The sequence below is a fragment of the Nycticebus coucang genome, chromosome 1 (genome assembly GCF_027406575.1).
Source record: "Nycticebus coucang isolate mNycCou1 chromosome 1, mNycCou1.pri, whole genome shotgun sequence".
NCBI lineage: Eukaryota > Metazoa > Chordata > Mammalia > Primates > Lorisidae > Nycticebus > Nycticebus coucang.
The window spans coordinates 130,583,302-130,604,468 of NC_069780.1; the positions used below are offsets into that span (position 1 = coordinate 130,583,302).

Consider the following 21,167-nt stretch of genomic DNA (forward strand, 5'->3'; position numbering starts at 1 on the left):
GGCAAGAGAATTGCTTAAGCCCCAGAGTTTGAGGTTGCTGAGAGCCTGATGCCATGGCACTCTACCAAGGGCGACATAGTGAGGCTCTGTCTCAAACGAAAAGAAATTTTTTCTCTGGACAATACATTTTTTAGATCTCCCTACTTACAATAAATGAGATGCAATTTTAAATAATAATGAGAATTTTATTATGATTATTATGGCAATTAGATTAACAAACATTAAAGAGATTTATAATATACATTGCTGGAAAAGGTTATGTTGAAATATTAGTGGAAGACACGGTTGGCACTCTCTTTTTGGGTTAGAAATTTGGCAATATCTATTAAATCTGGCAATACCTGGTGGCGCCTGTACCTCAGTGGGTAGGCCAGCGGCCCATACACCAAGGCAGGTGGGCTCTAACCTGGCCTGGGCCTGCTAAACAACAATGACAACTGCAACAACAACAAAATAACAGCTTGGCATTGTGGCAGGCACCTGTAGTTCCTGCTACTCAGGAGGCTAAGGCAAAAGAATCACTTAAGCCCAAGAGTTAGAGGTTACGTGAGCTGTGACACTATGGAACTCTACCTAGGGTGATAAAGTGAGACTCTGAAAAAATAAAATGTATTTCTGGCAATATCTATTAAATTTGGCAATATCTATTAAAATTTTAAGTGTGTTTCTCTTTTGATCTAGCTACTGGACTTATGAGATGTTAATTTATGGAAATACTGATGCCAGCATGCAAAGACATGCATTAGCAAAGTTGCAATGGTCTAAACTGAAAACAATTTATGTATATCAATAGGTAATTGATTAAATAAAGGTGACATGAAATGAAATGTTACGTAGATGTTTAAAACAATGAAGTAACCATGTGGGTATATGTATTTATATATAAAGAGAGATAGTGTGCACGGCACCTTTGAGTGTGTACTCTCAAAGGAGTAGGGCGCAGGCCCCATACACTGGAGGTGGTTGGTTCAAACCCGGCGCCGGCCAAAAACTGCAAAAAAAAAAGAGAGAGAGAGATAGTGAGACAGACGAGGAAAGATTTCCATAGTATATTAAGAAAAAAATGTAAGATGCAAAATGGTAGTAAAGTTTTAGTAGTTGGTGAAATATACACATGTATAGGTTGTTTTTATATGCTTAGGAAAAAAATGTCTGAAAATGTACACAGCAAGCTTACCTATTATCATGGGGTTAGATGAACAGAAAGTGAAAGCAGAAAATTCAGTCAAGGTTTTGACCTGCTCCATTTCTGACCTGGGCCGGTTCACCCCTCCACGTTCCTGGGAGGTCACCATACTGGTGCTGAACTTAGTGCGGACACCGGATGGGCACCTCCCACGACAGCCCAGAACTCCTGACTCCTAGCAATCCTCCTGCCTCAGCCTACGGAGCCACTGGCGTGTGCCACCAAGAAAGGTTTTAAGTGTTAGCGAAAACTATCTTTTTTTTCAAAAAGACAGATTATTTGACAATAGTATAGAGCCACTACATATCCTGTCAGGAAATAGAAAAATCTGATTTTTGGGTTTGGTAACAAGTGTCAAGGAGTAATTCTTTGGGATTCTAACACAGCAATTAAAACCTGCCAAACTTCGTGAAGGGACATTCATTCCTCTCCCTCTCGGAGCCACTGTCGTGTTTCCAGAGTAACAACGTGGGATCTTTGAAAAGTCAAGGGTCACAGTCTGATTCCCGAATACGCCCCACGGCCCCCGCGGAGGTGGCGGGTCCCCAGGCTACCCTGGGAGCCCCTCGGCAGTTTCAGTCCGGCTTCTGGGGCTCTGGGTTTTACCCAGACTTTAGGGATAAGGAAGGAAGGCGCTGAAATCCGCAAGAGAAGGCCGGATGGGGGAAGAGACACGTGGAAGGAGGCTTTTTAGGTGCTGGCACCCAGGGAGAGCTGCCCCGGGGTCGGGCAGGCGTCCCGCCAGGGTTCCCCAGTGCACTTTGGCGAGTGAGGCGGCAGCTAAAGAACGAAGCGGGTGGCTGCTCCTGGCGTGGGAGGTGGCTCTACGTTGTTTTATTGTTGGTAGCTAGACGCTGGTAGGACACACCCCTTATCTCCAAATGGGAACTCCTGGCCCCAGGATTTTCGTCCCAAAGATGGAATGATCGCTTCTCTGTGGATTCTCTAAACTACCTTAAGGAGAGGTCGCATTAGGATAAAGGCTGCTGGGGCCCGACGAGAACGCGAGACCACGCCGGCTCCAGGACAGGAGCGGAAGCAAGCACCAAAAGGAAAAGCGATCGCGATGGGTTTAGGAAAGTCGATCTGGCGTGTTAAACGGCGTTTCCGGAGAAATCTGAAAGCTATGGGTTTATAGCAGAAGTCCAGCAAACAGCTGTCGGGGCTCTGTAATCTCCCGAGGGATCAAAACGGATACAATGGGTATCTTTCTCCAACAAAACTCCGTAAGGGCCGCAAGTCTAGCGGTTGGCAGGCCCGCGCGGCCTCTCAGCCGCCTCTAAAACCCGGTGGAGGCAGGCGCTAGCCGGCCGGGAGTGGCCGGCGAGGGCTCCGGCCAGCCTGCGCACCGGGCATGCGCAAGGGGTGGACCGCCAGGTCGGCTTAGGGAGCCGTGACGAGTCCGGAAGCGCTTGCGCGCGCCCCTCCGCTGGAACTAGTTTTGTTCTGTGTCCTCTGGACTGGAACCCTTTGGAGAGAACCCCCGGCAGGACGAACCCCATACCCGCCAGCGCCGCGGCAATGTCCAGCAACAGTTTCGCTTATAATGAGCAGTCCGGAGGAGGAGAGGCGACGGAGCTGGGTCAGGAGGCGACCTCAACTATTTCCCCCTCCGGCGCCTTCGGCCTCTTTAGCAGCGATTTGAAGAAGTAAGGAGAGGAGTTTGGGGCGCGGGGACGGGATTGAGGAGCTGGGGCTCCGGGAGGGGAGGGCACAAGCTTGGGGTCCCGGAGAGGAGCGGGGTCGCCGGAGACAGCGGCTGAGCGTGGCTGTAACGTGTCTCGTGGGTGGGTGGGGTTGGGTCAGTTGGGAGTGGCGAGAGTTGTTGGGGAGTTGGGGCGTGTGTGTAGGGGTCTCTAGTAGTTTTCAAACTTCAATGAAAAAAAAAACAACAAACCACTTGGGGAGTTTAGGTTCCACCCCAAGACGCTGATTGAGTTGATCTGGGCTAGGGCAACAGAAGTCTGAATTTTGAGTATAGACTTTTGGTTAATTTAATGTATGTGGGATAAAACGTTAAGAAGTTCTCTCGTTAGGGTGAATGGAGTATTATGGGGTTTGAGAGTGGAAGAGTATGAGCATTGCTTATGGGAAATTATTTCGTGACCCTGGAGTGCAAAAGTGGAGAGGTGGTTTTAGGTGCTATGGATGAACAAGCTGTTTTACACCAGCATTAATGTTCCTGGACTATATCCTTTGCGGTACGGAGAAAAACTCCAATCCAATATAAGCATATGAGTAGACAATGTATAAAAAAGAGTGTTACTATTAACAATCCTAAACTTTTACAGATTATAATGTGAATTTTTTTTTAAAAGGTTACTTTATTTATTTATTTATTTTTGCAGTTTTTGGCCGGGGCTGGGTTTGAACCCGCCACCTCCGGCATATGGGGCCGGCGCCCTACTCCTTTGAGCCACAGGCGCCGCCCTATAATGTGAATTTTTAAAAACGAACATTGAACAAGGTACGTTTAGTTTTGCAAAATGTTTGTACGAGTTTTTTTAATTACCTCCAAGAAATGGAAAGAAATCCCCCCCCCCCAATTTTCTTTCTTTCTTTCTTTTTTTTTTTTGCGAGGGACGTTAAGCTTACAGAATTCTGGTAACTATATTTTATTGTTATCATTTTTATATTTTTCTTATTTTTAATCTTTCAGTACTAAGCAGTATGTTCACATAATAGGCTGTCACTAGATTCATGCCTGGATTAAGGTGTAATAGCTATCCTGGTAGCTTTGTGGATGTCAGAAGGGTACCTTTAAAATTTAACATGAATTTTACTAACAGAATTGGGTCTAGAAAGTGCTAGTAGTTGAAATTGGGATTACAGTTTAATTGTATTAAAGTCAATCTTATATGTAGCATGTGAAATACAGTCTTTTTTGTTTTCCATATTCCCAGGTTAGACAAGTTTAAAAGAATAACTGATGTCATTGTGCATTATGTGCATAAAAGATCAATTCTCACTGCAGCTCTGCAGTTCTGTTAGCAAAATATAATTCTGCATTGGTCTATTTTGCATGTGATTTTACTTAGGATTAATTCATTTTTATGGTTTGTGAGCACCTAAGATGTTTTTCTCTTAGAAATGTCAGATTTGGACCTGATTTGGAAAAAAATAAATTATGGCTTTGACTCTGATGGGTGCCTGCAGGGGTCCTCAAACTACAGCCCGCGCGCGGGCCACATGAGGTGGTGTGATTGTATTTGTTCCGTTTTGTTTTTTTACTTCAAAATAAGATATGTGCAGTGTGCATAGGAATTTGTTCATAGTTTTTATTTTGAACTATAATCCGGACCTTCAGTGGTCTGAGGGACAGTGAACTGGCCCCCTGTTTAAAAAGTTTGAGGACCCCTGCTTTAGAGGGAACTTAGCAGATTGACTTTACCATAAAAATAGCTAACACTGAGTGCTTGTGCATTTGTGCTCACCACTTTGTATCATCTCAGTCTTCCTAACAATCCTGATACTTCTCTGATCCCACTTTACAGATGAGAAAATTAAGATACAGTGCAGTGGTTAACTTGCTTAAGATCAGAAAGCTTGAACCCTCACTGTCTGAATTTGAACCCAGAAGTTCTAACCTGGAGTCTGTTCTCCAAGTGTTTACATGTGCTACTTACTAATTGATGAAATTTATGGTACTTTTATTAGAGAATGCATCCAACTCACTGAAAGTTTAAAATTTTGAATAGTAGGTGTAGGCAGCATATGACCTTGAAGCTTCCAGGAGTTAGAAACTTTTTGGCCATTGAACTGCAGTCTGATGGAGTTCTTCTTCTTCTTCTTTTTTTTTTTTTTTTTTTTTTTAAGAGAGAGAGGGTTTCACTTTGTCGCCCTCGGTAGAGTGCGGTGGCATCACAGCTCACAGCAACTTCCAGCTCTTGGGCTTAGGTGATTCTCTTGCCTCAGCCTTCCGAGTAACTGGGACTACAGGCGCCCACTGCAACGCCTTGCAATTTTTTTGTTGTTGCAGTTTGGCCGGGGCCGGGTTTGAATCCTCCACCCTGGGTATATGGGGCCCAGCACCTTACTCACTGAGCCACAGGCGCCGCCGCCCAGTCTAATGGAGTTCTGCAGAACCTAGGAGACCCCTGTTCTGGAAGTGGTCACTTAATCTCTCTTGAGCCTCTTTACTCATTTATGATACTATAATGTTACTTGTCTTTAAAAAATGGAATGATAAAGTTTATGTAAAAAACAAAGCTTACCCTATTTCTCTGCTCTAATTTTTAATGATTTACTCTGGTGAAATAGGTTCAAATTTACAAAAAGTAGCAAAAATAGTACAGAGAATTACCCTTTTGCAGATTCACTGATATTTAGAAATTTGCTACATTGCTTTATTTCTCTCTCTGTGTCACTTATTCTCCTCATACATACACATAAATGTGCACATTATTATGTTTTCTGAGCCATTGGAGGATAGGTTGTATACATCATGTTCTTATACACTTAAGTCTTTAGTGTGTATTTTTTTTTTTTTTTTTTTTGAGACAGTTTCACTATGTTGCCCTTGGTAGAGTTTCATGGCATTGCAACTCACAGCAACCTCAAACTCTTGGGCTTAAGTGATTCTCTTGCCTCAGCCTCCCAAGTAGCGGGGACTACAGGCACCCGCCACAATGCCTGGCTATTTTTTTGTTACAGTTGTCATTGCTATTTAGCTGGCCTGGGCTGGACTCGAACTTGCCAGCCTCTGTGTAAGTGACTGGCGCCGTAACCACTGTGCTATGGGCGCCGAGCCAAGTGTGTATTTTTTAAGGACAGATATTTTCTTAAACAATCACAGTATTGATGTATTCAGGAAATTTAACATCAGTACAGTCTATAGTATGTAATTCAATTTTATCATTTGTTCCAATAGTTTTTTTTTTTAAGAATATTTTGTCCCTTTAGTATAGGACCAGTCTAGGATCAGGTATTTCATTTAGTTGTTGTATTTTTTCCTCTTGCCTCAGTTTTTTGTATTTTTAATAGAGACAGGGTCTTGCTCTGGCTCAGGCAGGTCTCAAACCCATGAGCTCAAGCAATCCGCCTGTCTCAGCCTCCCAGAGTGCTAGGATTATAGGTGTGAGCCATTGTGCCTGGCCTCCTTTAATCTCTTTTGATTTGGAGTAATTCCTTATCCTTTTTTGTCCTTCATGACCATGTTTACAGAATGCATGCCAATTATTTTATAGCATGTTAATCAATTTGGGTTTGCTGGTGTACCACTGGCCAGAATACTACCCTAGGTGATGTGTCCTCAGACTATTACATTTAGAGGTATAGAATACACATCTTCATGATGTTAATTTTTTCTTCATGATGTTAATTTTCCAATTTAAGGGGTTGTCCAGTTTCTCTGCTGTATTATCATTTTCTCTCCAAATTATCTGTGGGTTGTCATTGAAACCATGATAACACCATATGCACCGCACTGTCTAATCTTTTTAATTCTTTAGAGACAGTGTCTCACTGTGTTGCCCCAGGCTGGTCTCAAACTCCTGCGATCCTCCTGCCTCAGCCTCCTGAGTCACTGGGATTACAGTCTTTATTCCTCTTTAGGATGTTATAAACCAGTGTTTTTCAACCTTTTTTATTTCACAGTATACTTGAACCTATAGTTAAACTTCCACAGCACACTTAAATTATGTTAAAAAGAAAAAGAGTACACTTACTGTGCTTTGAACTTCTTTGGAAAATAACTTAATTAAAGATCTTTAAAAATTTTAGGTGGTGTCTGTGGCTCAGTGAGTGTGGTGCCGGCCCCATATACCGAGGGTGGCGGGTTCAAACCCAGCCCCGGCCAAACTGCAACAACAACAAAAAAATAGTCGGGCGTTGTGGCAGGCGCCTGTAGTCCTAGCTGCTCAGGAGGCTGAGGCAAGAGAATCACATAAGCCCAAGAGCTGGAGGTTGCTGTGAGCCGCATGTGAGGCCACGGCAGTCTACTGAGGGCGGTACAGTGAGACTCTTGTCTCTACAAAAAAAAAAAAAAAAAAAAGATCTTTAAAAATTTTCATGGCTCGCCTAAGATCCTCTCACAGCTCACCAGTGTGCCAGGGCACAATGGTTGAAAATCACTGCTCCAATCTTTTATTTCTTTTAGGTTTTTTTTTTTTTTTCTGTGTTGTTTTCCTTTATCTTAAAAAAAGGACCTCTTAAACTGATTTTGGTATCTGTGTATAATTGAAAAATAATTTTAATAATTCCATTTCTGGATAAACATTTAATTAGGAATTAATTTTTAGAAAGAAACGGACAAGACTGATTAATTTTTCTTAATTGCAGTAGTAAAGCTACTGAATTTCTAAATCTTGTTTTGAGAGCATCATGGATCAAGAGTCAGAAGATGTGGATTTAAGTTGATGTTTTTTACTAGTAGTATTACCTTGTTCAAGTTGTTGATCTCAAAGCTCAGTTTCCTTATTTCTAGAAAGAGTGTGATAATATTGGCCTGTTTTGTGAGGTTCTTTATAAGTCAGTGTATGGGAAAGTTGATGAACTCTTCCCTGAGGTGCTGACATTGTAGGTCTTAAAGCCTGAGAAGGTTCTTGCTAGGTGGAAGAAATGGGAAGTTCTTTAGATTGGGTGTAAGGACCAGGAGAGTTGCACATTCAGATGAGATAGAGATTTGGACCTAAAAATTTAGAATAGTAGGTAGTTAAATCACGTGAATAGATAAAATCAGCCCAGGAGAACTTCTCTTTTCGTTTCTTTCTTTCTTTTTTCCCCAGACAGAATCTTTTTTTTTTTTTTTTTTTTGTAGAGACAGAGTCTCATCTTATCACCCTCGGTAGAGTGCCATGGTGTCACACAGCTCACAGCAACCTCCAAATCCTTGGGCTTAGGCGATTCTCTTAACTCAGCCTCCCAAGCAGCTGGGACTACAGGCGCCTGCCACAACGCCCGGCTATTTTTTTGTTGCAGTTTTGGCCGGGGCTGGGTTTGAACCCGCCACCCTCTGCATATGGGGCCGGCGCCCTACGACAGAATCTTACTTTGTTACCCTGGGTAGAGTGCTGTGGTGTCATCATAGTTCCCAGCAATCTTAAATTCCTGGGCTTGAGTGATTCTTCTTCTTTCAGCCTCCAGAGTAGCTGAGACCACAGGCACCTGTCACTATCCCTGGCTAGTTTTTCTTCTAGTAGAGATGGGGTCTAGCTCTTGCTCAGGCTAATCTTGAACTCATGAGCTCAAGTGATCCTCCCACCTAGGCCTCCTGGAGTGTTGGGATTACAGGCCTGAGCCACGTGCACAGCCCCCTTTAGCACGCTAATATACATCTGATCATCTTTTAAGTGGTGAAGATTTAAATCCCTTGAGCCCTTAATAATTCCAGTTTTGGTAACTGATGTTATTACTTCTGCTTAGCTGATTGAAATTTATATCCACTGTCTGTGGTTCTAAAGATGTTAACATATTTGCTTACCGTGCATGTAGGGTGGAGACTACTTTTTTTTTTTTTTTTTTGGCCGGGGCTGGGCTTGAACCCGCCACCTCCGGCATATGGGACCGGTGCCCTACCCGTTGAGCCACAGGCGCCGCCCGGAGACTACTTTTTTTATTTATAAGGGGCATGTTAAATAATAGGCAATCTCAATGTTCTATTGATCTTTTACTAAGTAAATCTCAACATTTGTTCCAAGGTGGTTCTTAGCAAAAAGAAGAAACTGTGGACTGGTATCTGCCAACGCATTCTTAGTAAATAAGACAAAGAGATGACTATGTAAGGATTGTCATTTCAGTGGTACAGTACGGTTCCAATTATGATGTAATTTAATTCTTGAAATATACTTCAAATTAAATAAGATTTTACTGCATTGAATACAAATTTGATGAAATGTTGCCTACTCTCCAACAGATTGTGTTTAATTTCATTTTGCTTTGCTTGCAGTTCTTCTTGGAGTAGTCAGTTCTGACTTTTATATTTTATATTCACAAATATTCAAGAAATATTCATCTTTTGATATAGGGTCTTATTTTTAAAATCACTGATCTGGTGAACTCTGAGGAGAAAATCTGCAATACTTAAATTTCAAGCCTTACTATTAAATTATAAGATGTGAGAAAAAATTTAGCATTTGGAGCCATAGTGCTACAGCTGAATGATTAAAACAAACACAGCAGACAGATGGTTGGTTGAAATGTTCTTTTTATTATAGGAAAAGTTATAAACGCTCATAGAATGACAAATGTATTATAGTGAAATAATTTGACAGGTTTGCAGTTGTGTATGTAAATGAACTACTGACAAATTGCCTGCAGTCCAAATTCAAAATTTAAAGTGAAAAGCCCAAAGTAGAATAATCAAGAAGGAAATGATTTTTCTTTATTTCATATTATTATGAATTAACAGAGAGGTTTGTGTATTTACGAAGACTTATTTGGCATGTCAGCTAGAAAGCGTCCATAGATCCTCATTATTGATGGGCTCAGTATATTGCTGATAGGAACCAACCTAATTAGAAGGCCAGTCAACGTCTTTGATTCAGGTGAGTGAGCTGGCGTGGCAGCTGGACAAGTGGATAAAGCTGTGTCCTTGTTTTGTGCTGCTGTAACCAAGTTCCTGAGACTGGGTACTTTATGAAGAAAAGAATTTCATTTCTCATGGTTTTGGAGGCTGGGAAGATCAAGGCACTGGCAGTTTCTGTTGTCTGGTGAGGGCTGCTTTCTGCTTCTAAGGTGGCTTCTTGTTGCTGCGTGCTTGGGAGGGAATTAATCCTGTATCCTTACATGATGGAAGGCAGAAGGGGAAGAGAACTGAATACTGTTTGAAGCCTCTTTGAGAAGAGCCTTAAGCTCCTGCCCTCCTGACCTAATCATATCTTAGAGGCCTCATCTCTTAATACCATCACATTGGCCATTGAGTTTCAATATCCGCATTTCGGATGGGATACATTCAAACCATAGTAGGCTGGTTCTGAAATTGTAAGTTGGCAGAGATACGCATTACCCGACTTTAGTCTTGGAATGGGTTTTCTCCAAGCTTCTTAACAAGAATGTGGTCATGAAGGCTGAGGGGGAAATTAGTATAATATGGGGGCAGAGTAGAAGGGGGGACAGATTGTATAGGACCTCATAAATCATTACGAGGATTGGATTTTACTCTGAGAAGAGAAAGAAGCCTATGGAGGGTTTTGGGTAGAATGGACATTTATTTACTTAATGTTATTATTTATTTTTGAGACAGCCTCAAGCTGTCGCCCTGGGTAGAGTGCTGTGGCATCATAGCTCACAGCAACGTCCAACTCCTGGGCTCAAGCAATTCTCCTGCCTCCACCTCCCAAGTATCTGGGACTACAGGCGCCCACCACAACTGGTGGCTCCTTTTTTTTTTTTTTTTTTTTTTTGGTTGCAGCTGTCATTGTTGTTTGGTGGACCGGGCTGATTCGAACCCGCCAGCTCAGGTGTATGTGGCTGGCACCTTAGCCGCTTGAGCCATAGGCGCCGAGCCTATTATTTATTTATTTATTTTTATTTTAGAGACAGAGTCTCACTTTGTTGCCTTGGGTAGGGTGCTGTGGCGTCATAGCTCACAGCAACCTCCAGCCATTGGGCTTAAGCGATTCTCTTGCCTCAGCCTCCTGAGTAGCTGGGACTATAGGTGCCTGCCACAATACCCAGCTATTTTTTTTTTGTTGTTGTTGTTGCAGTTTGGCTGGGGCTGGGTTCGAACCTGCCACCCTGGGTATATGGGGCTGGTGCCCTACTCACTGAGACACAGGTGCCGCCCTAGAATGGACATTTAGATGGTAGTCAGTGACTATTATGTGCTGACTTTGTGCCAAATATGTTCCTACCTTCAAAGTACTTAGGACCTGTTTGTTTCTAATGTTTTTTACAAATAACAAACTATTATAGAAGTAGTTTATTTATTTATTTATTTATTTATTTATTTATTTTTGAGACAGAGCCTCAAGCTGTCACCTTGGGTAGAGTGCTGTGGCATCACAGCTCACAGCAACCTCCAACTCCTGGGCACAAGTGAGTCTCCTGCCTCCGCCTCCCAAGTAGCTGGGACTACAGGTGCCTGCCACACCACCAGGCTATTTTTTGGTTGCAGCGGTCATTGTTGTTTGGTGGGCCTGGGCTGGATTCGAACCCACTAGCTCAGGTGTATGTGGGTGGCGCCTTAGCCGCTTGAGCCACAGGCGCTGAGCCAGAAGTAGTTTATTAATTCAATAGATACGAGTGCTTTTTGTATGCTAGGTGATGTTCTTGGATTAAGATGTCTGAAGAAGGGCAGCGCCTGTGGCTCAAAGGGGTAGGGCATGGGCCCCATATGCTGGAGGTGGCGGGTTCAAACCCAGCCCTGGCCAAAAACTGCAAAAAAAAAAAAAAAAGATATATGAAGAAGACGGGCATCTTAAGTGGTTTTTTTTTTTTTTTTTTTTTTTTTGAGACAGAGTCTTGTTCTTTTGCCTAAGCTAGAATGTAGCGGTGTCATCATAGCTCACAGCAACCTCAAACTCTTGAGCTCAAGTGATCCTGCTGCCTCAGCCTCCTGAGTACCTGATATTAACAGGTCCCTGCCACAATGCCTGGCTAAGTTTTCTTTTTTTCAGTTTTTTTTTTTTTTTTGGCTGGGGGCCGGGTTTGAACCCACCACCTCCAGTATATGAGGGCGGCACCCTACTCCTTGAGCCATAGGCGCCACCCAAGTTTTCTATTTTTTATAGATACGGGGTCTTGCTCTTGCTCAGGCTGATCTCAAACTCCTGAGCTTTCCCGCTTTGGCCTCCCAGAGTGCTAGGAGTATAGGTGTGAGCCACTCTCAGCCATTTCAACCATTTTAAGTGTGTAGCCCAGTGACATTAAGTACATTCACATTGTTCTACAACCCATCACTACCACATCTATTTACGGAACTCTTTTCATCTTGCAAAACTGAAACTGTGTACCCATTAAATAAATCCCCATTTTCACCTCTGCCCAGCCCCTGGCAAACAGTATTTTACTTTCTTTCTCTGTGATTTGGCTATTCTAGGTATGTCAGATAAGTGGAATTCTGCAGTGTTTATCCTTTTTTTGACTGGTTTATGTCACTGAGCAATATATCTTCAAAATTCATCCATGTTTTAGTATGTGTTAGAATTTCCTTCCTTTTGGTTCAGTGCTTGTAGCACAGTGGTTACGGTGCCAGCCACGTACGCCAAGGGTGGCTACTTTAAACCCAACCCGAGCCAGCTAAACAACAATGACAGCTGCAACAGAAAAATGGCTGGGTGTTGTGGCAGGCGCCTGTAGTCCCAGCTACTCGGGAGGCTGAGGCAGAAGAATTGCTTAAGCCTAAGAGTGTGAGGTTGCTGTGAGCACTCTACCTAGGGCGACATAGTGAGACTCTGTTTCATTAAAAAAAAAAAAAAAGAATTTCCTTTTATGGCTAAATAATATTGCATTATGTGGATATATCACATTTTGTTTATCCATTTGTCTCTTAATAGGAGCTTGTGTCACACCCACCTTTTGGCCACAGTGAATAATGATGCTAAAAACATCGGTACACAAATATTTGTTGGAGACCCTCCATTCAGTTATCTTAGGTCTACATCCAGAAATCCAGAAAAGAAATTCAAGGAGTTTTTTTTTTTTTTTTTTTAAAGGTTGGGAGGAGTTGATGAGGCTTAAATGCTGATTGGAAGGAGGCAGTAGGGAAGGGGGTCAGACAGAGGGAAATGGCTTCTTTATCCCATAACTCCGTATGGGGTTACTGTCCCACCCAGATATTCATAGGTGCACTCCTATGGATCACGCCTTCCATTTTTTTTTTTTTTTCAGTTTTTGGCCGGGGCTGGGTTTGAACCCACCCCACCTCTGGCATATGGGGCTGGCACCCTACCCCTATGAGCCACAGGTGCCTCCCCATGCCTTCCATTTTTATAGGACGCTGTGGCGACCACTGGTATGGTACTATTTCCTCTTTTCTTGGTCCTCATGATACAAGGTGTGTAAACTCATGTTGTCTGAGATCACAGAGGACGGCTTTTCTCTCACGGTGCCCTGGCTTTGGAACGCCAGGGTTTTTATACTTGTTCTTTGAAAACAGTTTTTCATGGGTCAGGAATCCTGTGTATCAGTTTGTGGAACACTTTTGTGTACTCTTCTTTAGTTGAGCTATCAAAACATCAAGTTTGAAGAATGTGTTAGTCCCTGATAGTCTAGTGATTAGCAACAAAACAAAACAAAAGATGTCTTAAGTATTGCTTAGTGTCAACTGGAATCAGGAATGCTACAGGATTTTGGAGGAGGGAATGAGGGCTGAAGACTTGAGCTACTAGAGAAAGTGAGTTTTGATTTAGGCCTGACACAAGGATTAAGAAAGGGTGAAGAGGCCATGCATGGTGGCTCATGCCTGTCATCTTAGCACTCTAGGAGGCTGAGGTGGGTAGATTGCTTGAGCTTAGGAGTGTGAGACCAGCCTGAGCAAGAGTGAGACCCTGTCTCTAAAAATTGGCGGCCATTGTGGCGGCTGCTTGTGGCAGGTGGTATAGTCCCAGCTACTCCGGAGGCTGAGGCAAGAGGATTGCTCAAGCCCAACAGTTTGAGGTTGCTGTGAGCTATATAACATAGGGTGACAGAGGGAGACTTTTGACTCAAAAAAAAAAAAAAAAAAAAAAAAGAAACAAAAGAAAGGGTATTCTCAGCAGGGAAAAACAAAGAGTGATGGTGAACTATTCTGAGAGTGGACCAGTTTGGTGAAAGAGGAGAGTTCCTAGAGTTTCTTCCTAAGAGTAGTGGGAAACAAGATTTGAAAAGTTGGTAGAGTATGAAGGAAATTGGACTTTAACTTCCATTCTAAGATTAGGAATTGATGATCACAAATGATTATTGCAATGGTCTTTGGGAAGATTAACTTGGCTTTGCATGGAGAATAGATAGATTGGAGAAATTGGTGATAGCGGAACCGTAAAGGGGACTGTCAAGAAAAGTCTTGTGTGGAATGTGATAATGTTTTGGATTTCATTGGCCTAAGTAGGTATGATGAGGAAGGAAGGTGAGCAACATTATGAAAGAGGTATTTACAGGGCTCAGTTCTGTACTAGCTTTGGGTCGGGGAGGGCCCGAATCCAGGCTTCAAGATTCCAAGTTTCACTTGAATGTTAGGACTGCTGACAGAAATGGGGAAGGGCTGAGAGGATGTTTGGGACGGTGAAAGTACATTTTCATTGGTAATGTTGAATTGTAGTTAGGAGAGTTGGGGCTATAGACGTATATATTAGAATGTATTGAGATGAGAGAGCAATATATAAAATTAATCAGTTTTTGTCAAAAGTCTGTTCTTGAGATACATGTATGGTTGTTGATCTCAAACTCGTAGGCTGAAGCAATCCTTCTGCCTCAGCCTCCCAAGTAGCTGGGACTGTAGGAGTGCACCACCACGCCTGGCATTGTGTGTTCTTCTCGAAGAGGTCACTGTAAACATAGTTGGGAATGAAACAAAACTTAAAAACATAGTATACAAAATACATTACGCCAAAATAATGTGAGCAGTCAGTTTACTAAAGAAAGAATACAAATGGCTGCTGAATGAGTAATCAAGGGAGCAAATGTTCTTCCTACTGTCTTTTTAGGAAATAATAGTGATAATAGAGGGTAGTTTCATCACACACTCATGCCTCATTTAATGACACAGCTACGTTCTGAGAAATACATCTTTAGGTGGTTTCATCCTTGTGCAAGCATCATAGAGTGTACTTACATACACCCAGAATATGGTATAGGCCACTGTACACGTAGGCTGTAGGGTACAGCCTCCTGCTGCTAGGCTCCAAACCTGGGCAGCAGGGATTGCACTGAATACTACGGGCAACTGTAACACAGTGTTCTGTGTATGTAAACATAGAAAAGGTAAAGTGAAAATACCTAACTATCTTATACGACCACCTTTGCATATACCTTCTGTTGTTGACTGAAATGTTGTTATGTGGTGTATGACATTTCATTTGGCAAACTAAAGAGTAGTCAACCACATTTTATTAGCAAGGATTATTGACATTTTACGTAGCTTCTAAAATCCAGAAGGCTGGAGCACTCTTTGGAATATTTGAGTTTCAGGGGCAATAAGAATTTCACAGATACTTTTATGTACTTTAATAATATCAAAATAGGTGACACATTTAATATTACATATTTTTGATATATTAAAAGTAAATGAAAGTAAGACAAAGGTAGAAACAGTTCTTAATAAATAGCTTCTGCGTATCTGAAAGTATTGACAATTATAAAACAACAGATTGTTTTTCTAAAGGTCAATGGATACTTGAACCCTTTTAAAGAAAGTGTATGTGGGGTGGCGCCTGTGGCTCAACAGAGTAGGGCACCGGCCCCATATGCTGGAGGTGGCGGGTTCAAACCCATCCCCGGCCAAAAACTGCAAAAAAAAAAAAAAAAAAAGAAAAAGAAAAAGAAAGAGTATGTGGTTAAGTGCCTGGAAGTCAGAGATAATTTTTGTTCACATATGTACACTTGCATGTACGTAAGTCTCAATCTATTTTGGTACTTTTGTTTTTTTTTTTGTAGAGACAGAGTCTCACTTTATAGCCCTTGGTAGAGTGCCGTGGCATCACACAGCTCACAGCAACCTCCAACTCCTGGGCTTCAGCGATTCTCTTGCCTCAGCCTCCCGAGTAGCTGGGACTATAGGCGCCCACCACAACGCCCGGCTATTTTTTGGTTGCAGTTCACCCGGGGCCGGGTTTGAACCCACCACCCTCGGTATATGGGGCCGGCGCCTTACCGACTGAGCCACAGGCGCCGCCCTATTTTGGTACTTTTTATATTACTTGACTGATTTTGGATGACATTGACCACAAATGATTTTCCTTTTCTTCCTTTTCCTTTAACATTCTTATTATTTTAAAACTGGTTTTCATTCATGTAGCAAGTTTCAAGATAATTAGGTCAATGCACATATTTTATATTTGGAAAATTTAAAACCACTGTGAAAATAAGTTATTCTTTTAAAAATTGTGATTAATTTTAGATGAGAATTGTTTTTCAAAGACAATCATGTAAACTTGACTTATTTGCATGTTTAGATTCTCTCCCTGTCAAGTAGGAATTTGTAGGACTCTTTCTGTTTCTAGGTCTACGTAGCCTTCATCAGGAAACATGGTGGGGCCATGTGACTTCTAAAGATATTGTGAGGGTGGTGCCTGTGGCTCAGCGAGTAGGGTGCTGGCCCCATATACCGAGAGTGGAGGGTTCAAACCCAGCCTTGGCGAAACTGCAACAAAAAAACAGCCAGGCGTTGTGGCGGGCACCTGTAGTCCCAGCTACTTGGGAGGCTGAGGCAAGAGAATTGCCTAAGCCCAGGAGTTGGAGGTTGCTGTGATCTGTGATGCCATGGCATTCTACCAAGGGTGATAAAGTGAAACTGTCTCCAAAAAAAAAGGTATTGTGGTAAAAAGCACGTAACATTAAAATTACCGTCTTAACCATTTTTAAGTGTATAGTTCATTGAAGTCCGTTCCCAGCATTGTGTAACATCTCTAAAACTTTTTCATCTCATAGCACTGCCATGTGACTTTTTTTATTTTCAATTTTTATTTATTTATTTATTTTGAGACAGAGTCTCACACTGTTTCCCTGGGTAGAGTCCTATGGCATCATCCTAGCTCACTGCAACCTCCAACTCTTGGGCTCAGGCGATCCTCTTGCTTCCATTTTTCTATTTTTAGAAGAGACAGGGTCTTGCTTTTGCTTAGGTTGGTCTTGAACTCCTGAGCTCAAGCAATCCACCCACCTCGGCCTCTAAATGACTTTTTTAAAATGCTGAGATTTTTCAGGTGCTGCAGGGACAAAGCTTATTTAAGATAGAGAGTGCCTAGTGGTTTTCTCAATTCCCTATACAGAATGCCGATCCAAATTCATCAGATGGAAAACTTGCTTTCTGTGGCCTCAGAAAGGTTTTTTTTTTTTTTTTTAAAGAATTTAAAAATTAATCTAGCTTTGAGCTGGCATAGCTTACTAACAGTTGCAGAAAACTTACATTTACTCTGCTATAGTTTATGAATTTCTTGGAGGAAAATCTAATACTAATACTCAAACTTGATGCACAAACTGACTCTTTGGCATGGCTATGTTTGTGTCCATCTGTTACGGTGGCACCATGCCCATTTTTTATGGTGGCATGCCAGTAGCAGTGAGCCGTGTGAGCCAACAAAGATGAATTGTTTGGATGGATTACACTATTCTGTAATACTGATTAATTTTGAGCTGATGAATCTACATGAGATAATGTTAACCAAATACAGTCAAAGTAATATCAGTGAAAATAAAATTTATTTTGATTTATGCAGAAGCGTATAACAGATGTTTTAGACTGCCATTGAGAATAGAGTTAGCGTTTACTACAGTTACAGTGATCAGTTTTCTTTTCATAAAAATTTTGAGTTTAAGAGAAAAAAATAAGAATTATTCTTGTGGTAGATTATAGATTAGAGAGGAAATAGGGTAACACTTTAGGTTGTGGATTTTGTACTTCTTGTAAGTTACTACTTTATAGTTTCTCAATTATATTCTTAATATAGTTAACTTTATAGCAGAAATTGACAGCAATTTGATGAATGGAAAGAATGTTGGATTTTAAAACAAGACTTGAGTTTTTGACATTCCCTTCTTCTTTGGTGATATACTTAAAAATTGTATAGTTTTAGAATTTTTTTTTTTTTTTTGAGACAGTGTTTACTCTGTCCAGGCTAGAGTACCATGGCATCAGTGTAGCTCACAGCAATCTTTTTTTTTTTTTTTTAAATAGCGACAGAGTCTTACTTTATTGCCCTGGGTTGAGTGCCCTAGTGTCACACAGCTCACAGCAACCTCCAAGTCCTGGGCCTAGGCGATTCTGCCTTAGCCTCCCAAGAAGCTGGGACTATAGGTGCCTGTCACAACGCCTGGCTAGAGACAGAGTTTTATTTTGTTGCCCTCAGTAGAGTGCTGTGGCATCACAGCTCACAGCAACCTCCAGCTCTTGGGCTTAGGTGATTCTCTTGCCTCAGCCTCCCGAGTAGCTGGGACTACAGGCGCCTGCCACAACACCCGGCTATTTTTTTGTTGCAGTTTGGCCAGAGCTGGGTTTGAACCTGCCACCCTCAGTATATGGGCCCTACTCACTGAGCCACAGATGCTGCCTGCTCAGAGCAATCTTAAAACACCTGGGCTCAAGTGATCCTCTTGCCTCAGCCTCCCAAGTAGCTGGGATTATAGATGTCCGGAATAACACCCAGCTAGTTTTTCTATTTTTAGTAGAGACAGGGTCTTGCTCTTGCTGAGGCTGATCTTGAACTCCTGAGCTCAAGCAATACACCCTCAATGGGCTCCTAGAGTGCTGGAATTATAGGTATGAGCCACTGTGCCCAGCCTGTATAGTTTTACAGTTTCTTACACATTCTATAATCTTCTGCTGTATGTTGCCTTTATAAGTTCTGATCCTTGTTTTACTTATCTATTAAATGGGAATAATAGCACACATGCTTTAGAGACTTTGTAATACTAAAGACAAGTTTTGTAAGCACCAGAAAATAATACAGTTATCAGGTGGCTAAATAAGTTAATTATATGTTATTAATGCAAGGCATGTTAGTGGTAAATTAGTCAATAATACAGAAAGGATATAACTTTTAATCTCATACTCCCAGAGATACCTACAGTCAACAAGTTCTTATGTATCCTTCCAGAAATTTTTTTTTATTTTTTTGAGACAGAGCTTCACTTTGTCGCCCTCGGTAGAGTGTCATGGCATCATAGCTCACAGCAACCTCATACGCTTGGGTTCAAGTGATTCTCTTGCCTCAGCCTCTCAAGTAGCTGGACTACAGGTGCCTACCACAACACCCGGCTATTTTTAGAGGTGAGGTCTTGCTCTGGCTTAGGTTGGTCTCGAATCTGTGTGCTCAAGCAGTCCACCTGCCTTGGCCTCCCGGAGTGCTAGGATTACAAGTGTGAGCCACTGCAGAAAATTATTTAACAATTAAATGATAATACATATATATACTATTCTATATATATCTTGCTTTTCACTTAATGTGTCTTTGAGATTTTTCCATATCAGCCTGTGATACTATTTCAGTCTTTTAACCACTGTGTAGTATTTCCACATATTCCTTTTATTAATTAGTACCCTTTTTGAAGGGCATTTGATTGATTTCACTTTCCATCAAGTATAAGAGTATTGCTGTGTAAATTTCTGTACACTTGCGTGAATTTATCTATTTGTAGGAAAAAGGCTTTAAAGGAAATCACATAGAGCCACTGATTTCATTGAGTTTATATATAGTAAGGCAAAAAATTGGAAGAAGTGAAAAATTCCTTTTTTTACTATTTAAGAGTACTGTAAACCCAAATGCTACTTTCTATGAAAGATTAAGATTGGTAGCATTTGAGAAGCAATTAAAGGAAAGATTGATGAATATATTACTGACTAGTTACATTCTAGATGACATTCCTAATCTCCAGAGCAGAAGTAAAATTTACTTGCCTGTTGCCTACCAAGAGACCAGGTAGCTGAGGGCATTGATAAAGGGCTTGGCAAATACGGTGACTTCCTACATGGCATCGTGGCTTTTCCACACATACACGAATGGTATGAATACAGAGATGTATGCCTGTTTTTTAGCCTTTCTTGGGGTCATGGACCTTTTGAGATTTTCTGGTGAAAGAGTATTTATGTATCTCTCTAAGGAACAAGTTTAATATATAGCCTACATTCATATAGTCTTTCAACTAATTTTTGTTCGTTGAAAAATAATAATTTATGTACCTATTATGCACCTGAAAGAAATTTACTCTGCTCGAGAAAACAACTGCAACCTACTTTTATAGGCCCTTTATAAACCTTCTTTGGGGTCCTCAGCCAAGCTAGTTTCTGCCCTAGTATCTTTGTAGTTGTTTCTTTTTCATCCTTTGAGACCTCAGCTTAAAGATCACCTACCTATAGAAGTCTTTTGTGATTACCTATTGCTATTTTATTGCATTCTCTCTTTTTTTCTTTTCTTTCTTTCTTTCCTTTTTTTTTGTTTTTTGAGACAGCGTCTCACTTTGTCAACCTTGGTAGAGTCATAGCTCACAGCAACCTCAAACTCTTGGGTTTAAGCGATCCTCTTGCCTCTGCCTCCCGAGTAGCTGGGACTACAGGTTCCCACCACATTTTTAGAGACAGCTATTTTTAGAGACGAGGTCTCGCTCTGGCTCAGGCTGGTCTCGAACTCATGAACTCAGGCAATGCACCCACCTCAGCCTCCCAGGTGCTGGATTATAGGCATGAGCCACCGCACCCAGTCTTCGCTATTTTAATTCTTTGTGTACTACTTATCTGGTCTTTCTTTAGGTTTTCTTCCTCGTCTTCTTTTCTCCCTTTTTCTTTCCTTGTCCTCCATCTTCCTTTTTCCCTCCTTCATTCCCCTTAAACTGCCTCTCCTTCATTCATTCTCCCTTAGAATTTTGGAATGTCTTAGCCAGGCAAGGGCAGTGTCACTCACCTATTTAGTCCCACTTATTCAGGAGGCAGAGGTGAGAGCCCAGGAGTTGAAGTTCAGCCTGGGCAATATAAGGAGACCCTGTCTCTTAACGAAAAAAAAAAATGTAAATCCTAGGAGGTCAGGGATTCCCATACCCAGAGGAGTTCCTGGCACATAGTGGGTGTTGAGTAGATCAATGTGCCAGGCCCAGTGATTTGTGATTTCATTATGTCTATTTCATAACAACCCATTTGAAATAGGCAACAACTTTTTTTTTTTTTTTTGGTAGAGACAGAGTCTCACTTCATTGCCCTCGGTAGAGTGCCGTGGCCTCACACAGCTCACAGCAACCTCCAACTCCTGGGCTTAGGTGATTCTCCCAAGCAGCTGGGACTACAGGCGCCCACCACAATGCCAGGCTATTTTTTTGCTGCAGTTTGGCTGGGGCCGGGTTCGAACCCGCCGCCCTCAGTATAAGGGCCCACCCTATCCACTGAGCCACAGGTGCCGCCCACAGCTTTTTATTTTGTTGA

At 41.8% G+C, this 21,167-nt stretch overlaps 1 protein-coding gene across 2 annotated transcripts in view; it reads left to right on the forward strand.

Moving 5' to 3' along the window:
* The first annotated feature begins 1,014 nt into the window (after positions 1-1,014).
* Positions 1,015-21,167, forward strand: part of AP3B1 (adaptor related protein complex 3 subunit beta 1) — a 269,031-nt gene continuing 248,878 nt past the window's right edge. The window contains exon 1 of one of the 2 annotated variants that reach the window (XM_053587990.1): positions 1,015-2,835. In XM_053587990.1, the coding sequence (XP_053443965.1) occupies positions 2,708-2,835 (128 nt within the window). In that variant the 5' untranslated portion in view covers positions 1,015-2,707. The remainder of the gene's footprint in view (positions 2,836-21,167) is intronic. The other variant, XM_053587979.1, reaches the window with a different exon arrangement.